Source organism: Dromaius novaehollandiae, chromosome 2 (assembly GCF_036370855.1).
Source record: "Dromaius novaehollandiae isolate bDroNov1 chromosome 2, bDroNov1.hap1, whole genome shotgun sequence".
Lineage (NCBI taxonomy): Eukaryota > Metazoa > Chordata > Aves > Casuariiformes > Dromaiidae > Dromaius > Dromaius novaehollandiae.
The window spans coordinates 119,698,545-119,711,092 of NC_088099.1; the positions used below are offsets into that span (position 1 = coordinate 119,698,545).

Below are 12,548 nucleotides of genomic sequence, written 5' to 3' on the forward strand. Positions count from 1 at the left end.
GCTATAGAAAATAAATGTTTAGTAGATACTGAAAACCCCACTGTACCTTGAACACAAGCTTATCTCCACCCATCCCAGCTTCCAAGAGACATGAAGCAGAAGTCCACCAACTAACGTCTGCCATCTGAAATAGAAACAAAGCAGTACCTCTGAATTATTTGTCTTTTTTAACCACATGGAATATGACCTTAGAAACCTGTTTCTCACAGCACACTTACAACTATTTGCCTTTTCTCCAGTTTACCATGGATGCCCACTATTCCCCTTTAAATCTTTTGTGGGCCTTCGTATCCTCCAAACTTCCTGTCTTCCTGCCAGTTTCAAGTGTTTTATAAGTGATCACCTGCCACAACGTCCTTTGTCACATTGTTCAATCTCCATTTTGTTGTCTTTTGCCATGCAAGGTTTACGATAATAGTGATGATAGTCTAAAGACACAAGTGAGGCAGGGTTTGTCACAGGAGATAAATATCCTGTCATACATAAGTTGTCTTTTTTATAATAGACAAACACACTTTCAAGATTCAAAGACTTACTTCAGTTGGACCAAATAATAAGCCCCAAGGATGAGAAGTGTAGTCCTGGTAATTTCGAACATTAACTCTGACTTCTCATGGTAGTTCATGCTGGGCCTAGATTACAAACTCCCTACGACTCAGACTGTGGGTTTGTTTGTTATTTCCCCCCCCCTGCATCTTGTGTAGCAAGCACCAAGTGAAGTGTCATCAACAATCAAATCATCATGCTGCACATAGCCTCTTTGGTCCACAGCATCTAGAGAAAACTTCTTTACAGAGAGACAGCTTTGCACATCAACCACGACACTGTGGTGTTCTTACTGAAAAGGTATATAACAATTAAAGACATTCTGCATTGACTTATCTGCCTAATGACTTAACCTTTCATAAAGAGATTCCTCAGTCTACTAGGGAAATTGTACGTGAGGCCTTAAAAAAGCTTACAGATAACTTAAAATTAGTACTGATACACACTGAGCTTTTTTATGCTTTGAATAAATTATCAGTTTCCTTCCTCTTTGGGCTAGTAGTTTTCAGAGAGGTGTTTCTTGGGTGAAAATCCTTGAACATTTAGCACACTTCAGACAGACATACTGTACTGCAATATTAAACCACATTAACATCTGTAATTAGTATATAAGTGGGTTTATTTATTAGTCCCATTCTTTGCAAAGCATCTAAGCAATTTTTAAAAGCGCTCTCTCTCTCTCTCTCTCACACACACACACACGTCCATGCACACGCGCACACACACATTCACCTTATGCAGCATTACGTACAGTGGACGTTGCGAGAGAAGAACAAGCTCATTGTCCATAAGGGGTATGCTGAACATTCAATGCTATTATCAAAGCTCGCTTCACACTGTTTAGCTGTGGAGCATATGAGAGCTTAAAAGCTGTGTATCCCTGATGCTGGCTACAGGCTTGACTGTGTTCCATCCCAAGCCAGTGATGAATTCCTAGCAATTTAATTTGAAAGATTTGGAGAGTATAGAAGAATCATCTCAGGTGTTAAGGACAGAAGTTGAAGTTAGTAAGAGTTCCAGATCCTCAGCACCATTTGATATAGTCTTAAATTATATAGGAAACGGAAACAATGACAATAGACAATAATAGCACGAACTACTGAGGATAACACTCTTTATCCATTGCTCATCTGCCATAGCTCTAAAAGAAAGTGCATCTGAGCCTCTTAATAATTTTTGAGGAGTCACCCTTAAAAGCCAGTATTTATGGAAATATATGAAGATGCTGAGGCAGTAAAGCATTTCCAAATACTAGAAAAGGGAAATAACTGTGGTGACACAGATACCACAATGCAATTGCATGCCATTGAATGCATGCTCTTTTACTGTTGACTTACCACATTTGTATTTTATGTACATTACTCAAAACTTTTCCCTATATGATAAGTTTTGCCCAAGAGAATTTTTGTGCACATATATGTATATATATGAGACAATTGAAGAAAACATTCATTGCAAATTTAATAGAACCGAGTACATTCAAAGAAAATGGAGATTCCCTAGGGAATTATTCTTTGGTTGATCACAGTCCTGGGGCTGGAAGACAGGCAAAAAATTATGAGACAGGCTAAGCAGCGGTACAGGATTTAAAAATTATCCAGTGTCTGCAGATCTTACACCTGTACCAAAAGGACAAATGGGGAAATCTTCACTCTAAGAGGCCACATGCAATTCTACTAAATGTCTCAGATTAGTAACAGCACTGACAGTATGTATGGATACTTGGCCAAACATTACATTTTTCATTACAGTCATTAAGATATGCTTGTGACTTACCATACAGAGTTTCGGCAAACAGGCTAAGCATGAAAATAAGCAACTTACCATTTGTGTGTGCCTAAAGACTGGTTTAATGCTGGTTTTTATTAGCGTAGTGAAAGAGAATACACCACATCTGAATGTTAACTTTAAGCGCCATTTCCAAAGACAGGCTGTATTGTAATTGCTACTTTTTGACACTAAAGCATAAGACTTCCAGAAAACCCAGAAATTATGGAGAGTCTGTATCTCTTAAATACATTGCCAGCATGATGTTTAAAAATTAATCAAGACAACTAATGAACACTTTACTACTCATTCATAAAGTATGTTTTCTAGACAGCAAAAGCCAGTAATGGCATGAAGTACTAAAGTTAGCTTTAGCATGGAACAGCAATACATCCACTGAAGAGAGTCATTTTTCAAACAAATGTATTCTTAAAATTGTACTTACCCTTGAAAAAGGGTAGGGTAGGTAAATTTCAGGACAGACAGGACATACTGGAAAACAAATACCAAATTACTGGACGTCAAACATGGTGTTATAACATCAACAAGCAATCACAAGAGAATGAAATACAAAAAGCTCCTACTAAAATAAAGAAAAATAAAAAGATGAGACACTGAAAATTTTCAATAATTTCTCTTCCTATGCCAGAACTGCTGGATGCTGCCTCAGTCATTGTGGAAGGTAGCTGGCACTAAAGTACATGACGTATGGAGTGGACACACTGAATGATGAAGACAGAGCTACCTGCTAAATTGCTCTCTCAATTGCTGAGCATCCTCCTTGTACCGAATGGAAAAGTGTTTACAGCAACAAAAAAATATTAGCATTTGTCGACTACAATTGTAGCATGCTGCAGAGGCAATCTTTGGCAGAATTAAGATTGAGAATTTTAACATAATCATCTCCTGATGGTTATTTCATTTCACAGACCTAACATTCAGTTAAGCGCAGTGTTTCATGTAAAAGATTAAGCAGTCTCTGTAAAGCACTCTGGAGCTGTTATGCTCTGTAGAAGTAGCCTGTGACTTTGCTTTGGCAGGATCTGTGTTTATGGATGCTAGTGTCATTTCTCACTACTGTATATACATACACACACACACAGAAATATGAGGGAGAAATATGCCTTTACATATTATATCAGGGTCTAATAACTTCCTGTGATGAAGTATATGAACATTGTTCCTATAAAGGAGAAGGACGCCTGGGACTTCCTTGGAGGAAAAGAAAAGTACTCTGCCATTCCTGCTAGAAGCCAACAGACGTTGTCAATGGTAACAGGAGAAGCTAGAAGCTTTCAGAGAGGAAACTGAGCTAAGCACTTTGCAAGGTCCAGTTTTTTTTCTTTGGGGGGGGGGTTGTCACTAAAAAGATGACATCAATATACGCAGAGACAAGGCACGCTGATCCATAAACAGCCATATAATACATACACTTGTCACAGAATGGCATTTGGGTTTTAAATTAGGTGATATACTTGCACATGTCTGTACCCCACTTGCATTTACACGCTGCCTGGGACAATCAAAAAGTCTATATTCTGGTTATTTTAACTTTGTTACATTAAAACATACATTCAATTTCTAAAGTGGGGTTGAGAAAAAGGGCCCTATGTCAAAGTCTTTCCAACTTCCTGTCAAGTACAGTTAAGCCAAGTGTCTTTTCCAACTCATGATACAATTTGGCAGCTCTTCTAGCCCCTTTCTGTTACTAATCACTGCTCCTAACAGTCTGCCAAATAAAGTGTATTATTTCTTTCTGTCAACTTTGCTTCATTTCTGGACTTCAGTCTACTTCTGGACATTCTTAATAGTAAATGTACCTTGGAACACAAATCAGTAGTCTGCATACAGACAAGGGAGATTTCACTTTCATCTCTGAAAAAAGTTATATTTCTCTAACTCTCCCTCAGGAAATCCATGCCCTGCTTGCTTCAAAAACATCTTTTCTTTCAGAAATTTGCATCAGGAACACAGAAGCACTCTCTGATATATAGGACAGGAACAAGCAGCTACTGTATCAGGTCTTTAGTTTACAATAAGACATTTTAAAGGTAAGCCTTAAAACTCATCTAACCCACTGGTGTCAATGATTTTCACTGAAGTTCCCCAGACTTCAGTGGTTTTATTTATTACTGTTTTCACGGCAGCTGCCACAGAGTCACTCTCACCAACAAATCACTGGAAAATTAGCGAGAGAAAAAAAAAAAAAAAACCCACTCAGGTACTTTGGAGGATATTCACACAGCCTAAGTTAGGCTCTGGGTGCTCCCTGGAGCGCCAGTGTCTCTCCACTGCCTGTAAGGGAAATCACACTCTTATCTGACACTCTCTGAATCAGACTGAAGCCAGGCATCTATCTAACCTGAACTGGATAACATTAATAACCCTCCTCCTAGAGTGAGCAAATAAACTAGCTCAAACTATTTAAGCTACACATTTTTATCCACCATGTGGCTATTTTTTGCATACTTTTCTTTCTGCTTCTGCCTAGATCTTTCAGCAATACCAACTGGTAATTAAGTTGCACAGTAGCAAACATTTCTTGTCCTTAATTTAGAGGTTAAACTGCTGTACAGATCAGTGTAGGTTAATATTTCTTTAGGTATTACCATAAAACCTTGAATATTTAAGATTTTTTTCTTGGCTAGGTTCCTGGTTAACAGATTTTCTTCTGTGAATTCTTCAGAATTCTGAAATAGCAACTGATGGTTAATGGAGAAAATCCTGCACTCTGGCATACAGTCAGGCCCCTGCATGTATAGGAGCAGATTGGAATACAAAATGGATCTCTAATGCTTCTGGGCTCAATGGTTGCTAGATACCTAACAATATATTCAACGCTATTGATATTTTCAAAGTAGCAAAATTTCTGGCTCTATAACTAACATTTTATTCATCTGAATAATAAGAGATCACCCCTTCACTCTTCCAAATATGCTCATCTTCAAATTTACACATCACTGAAATGTAAAGATCCTGCACATTCAGAAAAATGGAACTGGTAGAAAAGGCAGCTATATTCTGAATTACAAATGCACATTGGGATTGGCAATGGTGGCTCTTTCAGCTGAAATGCTATCTTGTTAATAGTGTAGCCCTCATTTTGGATGGATTGACTGGCAGGCTTTTTCTAACCAGTACAAAGTATACAGCAAGCGTGCTTCTATTTTTGTTGCAGGTTCCTCACTTTTATCTTATCCTTTCAGGCACAGACCACTGTGCATCTCTTAAAGCAGATTAGCATCGCTACTGTGTATTTATGAGTCTCACTAATAGACACTGAGTAAATCCAAAATGCGGTCTGTTTCTTTGCTGTTTCTAAGATGCCTCTAAATCTTCGAGGGGAGTTAAATAGTTCAAGTCTCCTAGTTTTTTCAGGGGAAACAAGGAAAAAAAGACAGCAAAGTGGCACTACATAAGCGGAGCGTAACTCTTAGCGACACAGTTAAGAGCCGAGGAGACCTGACCCTCACCTAACACTGATTTGGTCGCACTGCTTGGAAGAGCACCCTCCGTTGAGCCTGGCGCTGGCAAGGAGTCTCCCGCATCAAGCTGCCACGGAAATTAGGAAGTGAGACAGAAACGCCCCGCCACAAGGATTTCTACTCAAAAGCAACATAACCCTGGTGGTGACAAGCAGCTGTCCTGCCACCCATTCTTTTCTTACCACCCCCCCCGGAAAAAAAACAGAAACAAAATCTCAACGGCTGCCCCCGGCCGGGACCCGGCGCCGCTGCCGCCCTCACCTTGTTGGTGAAGCAGGAGGCCAGGTAGAAGAGGCAAAAGGCAAGGCCGCCCGCCGGCCGCTTTAAATACATCTGTCACCGCATGTCCCGCCGCGGGGCAGAGGAGGCCAACGGGGCAGCGCCGCGGCGCGGGGCTGGCGGCGGCAGCCGCCCGCGCCGGCCATGACGGCGACACGTGGCAGCGCGACGAGACCAATGGGCACTGCGCACCGCCGGCGAGGCGCGGGCTCCTTAAAGCGGCGATGCCGCCCCTGCTCCCCCCCGCGCAGCCCCTGAGGCCCCACCGCGGCGCGCGCGCGGCCGTTGGGCTCCGTCCCGCCGGTCAGCGCCGGCCCGGAGCTAGGAAACTTCCGGAAGGGGCTTCGTGAAGGGGTTTTACAGCCTCTACACGTCTCAGGGAGGTTGGTACCGCCGTAGCCAAGATAACTGGCACACTGGGAGGATGGAAGGGACTGTGACATAAAAAATAGCATCATATTGAGATTTTTATCAGCGCTTACTTGATATGTTCAGATTAACTCATGCCTTCAGTATGCACAAGAAATAGAGACACCCCAAATTCACGGCAACACTAAAATTCAGTCCCTCCAAAACACACGTATACTGGTTGAGGTGTCTATACTGTATGACCCTGTTGCTTAGTGGCATTGTAATGTGCAGCTGAGTGATTAAAACAGAGATATTATTTAAATAAATGGTGTAGCTGTTACAACTATCTCTACGCTTTTAAGTTTGCATGGGAGATGACAAAGTGCTTTTGGCATCAGTTAAGCGCATCTGTCATAACATCTTAAAGCGCAGTTCAAATGAAGTGTTAACAATGCATCTAACGGATGGTCTTTTGCAGTTCAGTACTTCAGAGGCTTGTAATACACAAAACAGACTTCAGTCACAAGCAGCAAAATTGTATTTCCTAGTACAGTTGACCATGTATACCTAAACATGCACCTAATCTCAGCTATATATTGCCTTGAAATGCAAAAGTCATTTGGTTGTGTAAATTGAGTTTCTATTCAAAATTACTTTTGTCTTGCAATTTATCTTCCATATATCATCCTCTATTTGACCTATATTGTTATTGGAGAGATCTAGCAGTTCCAAATTAGCCATATTGTCAATAAATGTTCTTTGGAAGCTGCTCATGCCATTATGGCACCATCTTAATCGCATTCTGAAGACCTGAAAAAAACAGGTAAAGTATAAGGGCAACTTTCATCTGAATCAGAAATGCTATCTTACTATTATCTATGAATAGATCTCTGGGAAAATTACAAAAACAATTTACAGATAAAGTGAGAACTTTCAGCTGCCCTAAACCTAAAGGGAAATCAGGAGGCAATTCTGCAAGTAAACTACTGGGTAGGTCAACCTTCTCTAACCTGCCAGCGAAGAGCAGAAGTAGAGGATTTTGGGGTCTTTTTTTCAAGTACAGGAAAGTGTTCTAGGTTGTATACACTGCATGTTGTATCTCTGTAAAATGATTATCATCAATCAGTACATCATCACAATGCTTTATGCTGTCAAATGTTATGTAAATGGTTTCTTTTATTATGTGATAGCACTGGGATTTTAAAATTAGGAATGAGATCAAAAACTCCTTTTGATACAGTATGCAGAGAGTTACCTGCCAGCATCAAGATATCAAGCTGAGAGAGCCCAGCAAACACAGGCTCTACTATCTGCAGCCTGTTATTAGAAAGGTCTGAATAGGTAAGTTTTTCTGAGGGGCTGAAAATATTGTTGTCCAGGTGACTCAGTCTAATTTCACCCAAGTCAAAACAAACAATTTTCTCTGCATTCTTGATCTGGTCTGATGACAAGTCTGTGAAGCTGTTCGAAGAGAGATACAGATAGAGAATGCTTTTGCCACTCCCTACCAAAGAACTGTTCTGAAGGGAGAGCTGGCTTTAGCCTAAACCTGGATATGTTAGATTGGACAGGTGGAGAAACAGCCCTGGCAGAAGAAGGCTGTCATTCAAGATCAGTGTTTCTGTTTCTTGGGCAATACCAGAAGGAACTTTATAAACCGGCAATTGTTTACCTTTTAAACTGGTAGTTTGTTAGAGAAGAGGTGCAAAAACACCTCTGGGAATGGAAGGACATATCCAAAGAGCAGCGTAAATACCAAAGGAATCATCATGACTGCCAACAGTGGGAAAGAGGAGAGGAAAATCTAACAATGTAAGCCTTTTCTTATGGATGTGGTTTTGCTTCTAATAAATATGATCATGGCAGTTTTTCCATTACACATCAAAATGCCAATCATTTTCCACAACTGTTGAAATTTTTGTCCACAATCCAGAAGAACCTTTAGGGTTCTGTTGTTCACGAAGAGGAATAATGCACAGAGTAGTACAGATCTGTGTCTGCATTTTTCATGTAAATGATTGGGCTGCATCACACTAGTGACATGATGACATGCAAAGGTGAGGCCAATTTCTTTGCTGGTGGTAGAACCTGGCACAGTTGCACTGAATGTAAACCACACCCAAAGTGGTGTAAGTATAAAAAACACAGACTCATACCAAAATAAAAGTGTCCACATGACAAGTGGACACCAGAATATCTTGTTATATATTCACTTGCTACTTCATATCAATGTAAGTTCCATGCATTAGACAAGCCTTTTATCATAAACTTTGATTCAGATATTTTACATACCCTGTACATGAGGAACACACATCTTTTTTGACACCTCTGGGTACCTGGAGAGGCAATACATAGATTGAATTTGCCTCTGCTCCCAATTTCTGACAAGATATCAATTAATATCAGTTTAAAATACCCTGTTAAATTTATCAGCCCAGCTTTCTGCCTGTATTTAGCTATCAAGTTGAAGCTGAATGGAGATGCAATGTGGTTTTCTCTGAAAAGATCTTCAAAATCATTTATGAAATGAAAAGCAGAACTTCTTTATGAAGAAAAAAAAGCCAAGCCTGTCAAAGGTGGAGTTGAATTTTGTATTCTTGTCCTGCTTTTCTTTTTTTAATATTAGAAATCCATGCATGTGGAACTTGTTCTTCCTGGAAAAGTTGTCATCCTTGGATGATTCTCTGCAGCCCTTGGATGACTAAAAATAAGTGAGACTATCATCAAGAGAAATTAATTTTAGTAATTAGGGGATGCTTAGTAAGACATTTTGTGCTTTAAAAAACCCTGCTTTTGTTGGTCTGTATTTAACTCAGGCATTTGACAAGCACTAAGTGAAATATTTAAAACTCTTCCTCTACTTTGCAAGGTAAGTTTCCTTTGCAGTTCTCTAAATCTCCAAGTCATTTTCCAGTAAAAGTAGGAGAAAATACTTCTTATTTCTATGGTAAAAAATTATACTTTGGAAGTGATTTTTAGAAAGGAAAAGTTAACAAATTTTGGGGGACTTTTTATGTAACAAAACAGCAAAAACAGAATAACAACATTCCTTGATATCTTCAGTTACAGCTCACATTTGAGAAAACAAGAAAGAGAACAGCCATTTTGTTGACAAAAATAACATTCATAGCACGTCTTAGCAAAACTAAATTGCTCCCTTTGTATTTAATTTTAGCTGTACTATCTGAACACTTACGTTCAACAACAAGTTAAAAAAATATTTTATGGTAAAATATATTCAGCAAATGGTAGATACTCAAACTGAGAAATTTCTGTGTGTTCTCTGCCTTCAGCAGCTTGAGAAATTTAACAAAAAGTGATTTCACAAACTGTAGGTTTTATTGCTTAACTAACACTGTTTGCAATACTTGTTTTGCAAGCCTCCCCGGAAAGAGGAAAAAAAAAAAAGTGAAACAAATAGAAACCAAATGTAGACAAAAACAAATAGAAACCAGATTTCATAGCAGTTCTTATGCATGTCAATGACGCATAAACTATAAATATCCTAGGGAGGCAGAGAAACAGTGAAAGACATGCCCCACCTTGCCATGATTGCTGGGCGTTCTTTTATTAGGGTGTAGGTAAGCCACATTCTTGCCAGCTGATATATTGGCAAGGCGGTGTCTGTGCAGTTGTCATTTTGACTTTGCTCGGGTAATTCAAGGTACAGGCTTCTCTCTGTACGTGTACATCCTGTTTTTTAGAGGACAAAACAAAGCAGAATAAACAGGGAACTGGTGAGCGTAGCCTAAACTACGGAGAGAGAGGAGAACCTAACTGGTAGACCAAAGGCCAAATCCAGCCCACCATATAATTCTGTCTAACCTGCCGCCTTAGCCCTATAGACAAAGTCAGTGACCAAAGCTTAACAGCTGAACAGTCCCCACTGCACCAAGGCAAATTCAAGCTTTTTAGTCCGTGAGACACAATCCTACATGATTCATAAGGAGGTGGCCCAAAACAGACATCTGATTTGCACTGCTGAAAGGAGCGGCCCATCCTGGCCTAAGCAGGACACTTACATGTCACAGTAATGGATGCAATAGAAATGGCAAGGTAGATTACGTAGCATTTCTCCTTTCCAGAGCATATGTTAAAGTGCTTTGAATATCTGTAAAAATGTCAAATGTGTCTTTTGCAGACAAAAGTATATACTTTGTATTGTACTACAAATTCAACCTAGAAGGCTTTAACTGTATCAAAAAGAGTAAGAAAAGTTTACAGGTATCTACAAAGACTAATGTGAGCACGTGATCAAAATACTTTTGACTTGTTATTTTAGTGAAATATCATTTTCATACATAATGTTATATTGATACTTCTCTTTGTTCTTCTTGCAGCATTTTCTGTTAAAAGTGGGAGGCTTGTTCTCAGCCATAAGCAATGTATTTTCCTACAGCAAGAATGAAGACAGACATTTCTGCAAATGACTACTTTTAACTACATATTCAGCAATTGCCAAACAGCTTTGGAAATATTTTGAATAGTATAAAGGGAAGTTTCTGCTCCCTCTAGATTTTTAACTGTATTTTTATTAGGAGATGTGAATGTGTGGCAAATAATTTTGTTTACATGTCATTTTATAGAACATTTCCTCTTAATACAATTCATTTCTAAGCTTGATCCATTCATATAAGGGGTCATGGGATCAAGGCCTCAATCATAATATTTATTCAGGCAGGACTTGCTTTGAATCCTATGTAAAATTGCAGAACTGAAGAATATTAAAAATGACTCATTTCTGAACATTAAAAACTGAATTAAAAGGCAAACGAATATTAAGTCATTTTTAATGTCTTTTTGATCAAAAAAATACAAAAAAGTGTTTCTTAATCTGTGCTTGTACAGTTGTGCTAGAGTAATGATTTTCTCAGGACAGCAGGACATTCCTCTGACACTCACCTCATTTACGACAGTGGTAAATTTAGCCGAGGCAAATTAATGGGGGCATGGCAGCAGTCTTCAACCCCCAAAAGGCAGCTGCAAAGAGAGGAGAAATAATCTGTCTTCTCCAGGGCCATGGGCAGAGAGGGCACAAACCACACTGCGACCACAGGGCCAGACTGTGCCCCCCGGCTGCATCTCCAGGCACACGTGTCCGTGTCTGTTCGCTGCATGTAGCGGGCAGGATCACGACTGCGTTCCCGGCCCTCTCCGGACCCGGCCAGCCCACCCTGTCACTGGCACCGGGAGGGACGGTCCTCAAGGGCAAAGCAGGCCGACTTTGCCTGACCAAGCGGACTCTCCCACGCCCAAGCTGCTGACAGCGGTTTTGCGAGGTCTGCCCTGATGCACAGGCTGCGCCCGATGTTTCACAGGGCACGTACCCTGAGCACGTTGGGGCTGCCCAGGTGGCGTTCAGACCCCTTACCGTTTCTCCTGTGCCTGGACCAACCCCCGTGTGAGGCTGGCTTTCTGGTTATTGACAGTGGTCGGAAAGACACGGTGGCCTCATATTTACAGATACCTCTGATACCAGGGGATGGGCCGGGCTCAGGGAGGTTCCTAGACGTTGCTTCCTCACTGCAGGGAAACCTGCTCCAACAGAGGTAAGACAGCAAGTGTATTGTAGCAAAACGCCAAAAAGTTGCCCCCATCCCTTTAACTGAGAATTTATTTTCCTGGAAACAGTACGTTTTAATTACAATACTATTTTGCAGATAAATGTTATATATAAAGTTGCAGTACAACAGGTGTAGGATCACCTACAAAGTATTTGCGTTCAAATTGTATTTATGGTAAACTAAGGGATCAGGATCAAATGAGTTGGTTTTGCTTACGCTTACTTTTCTTCTTCTCTAGTTATTTCCTGAGACAAGAGGAGACATTCCGAATTTCGGTTTTCCCTCAGCGACCCTCCCTCGTGGCTTCGCCCTTCTAGGGATTTTTTGCTGTGGCTTCCTTACTCTGCGCTCTCCGCCTGCTCCGTAGGGCTGGGATCACGGCTCCGGGCTCGCCCTGGCCCCGCACGGCGGCCGTGTCCACCTCCGCTGCCGCTGCCGCTGCCGCTGCCGCTGCCGCTGCCGCTGCCGGTGCCAGGGCTCTGGGAACGAGCGTTTCCGGCCTCTACAGGGAGGTGCTACCTTGGCTCCTGCGACGTCACCGGAAGGGCGGGCGGTG

At 40.9% G+C, this 12,548-nt stretch overlaps 1 protein-coding gene across 5 annotated transcripts in view; it reads right to left on the bottom strand.

Annotated features, from left to right (window-relative positions):
* Positions 1 to 12,456, bottom strand: part of TMEM241 (transmembrane protein 241) — a 68,234-nt gene extending 55,778 nt beyond the window's left edge. For 2 of the 5 annotated variants that reach the window (XM_026122764.2, XM_026122763.2), the window contains exons 1-3: positions 6,060 to 6,266; positions 2,759 to 2,805; positions 47 to 124 (exon numbers count right to left, since the gene is read on the bottom strand). In XM_026122764.2, coding sequence (XP_025978549.2) covers positions 47 to 124; positions 2,759 to 2,805; positions 6,060 to 6,131 — 197 coding nt within the window. In that variant the 5' untranslated portion in view covers positions 6,132 to 6,266. Of the gene's footprint in view, positions 1 to 46; positions 125 to 2,758; positions 2,806 to 6,059; positions 6,268 to 8,720; positions 8,765 to 9,970; positions 10,822 to 11,330 lie in introns of those variants that run through there. The other 3 variants (XM_064507305.1, XM_026122768.2, XM_026122772.2) reach the window with 3 other exon arrangements.
* Between the last annotated feature and the right edge of the window lie 92 nt (positions 12,457 to 12,548).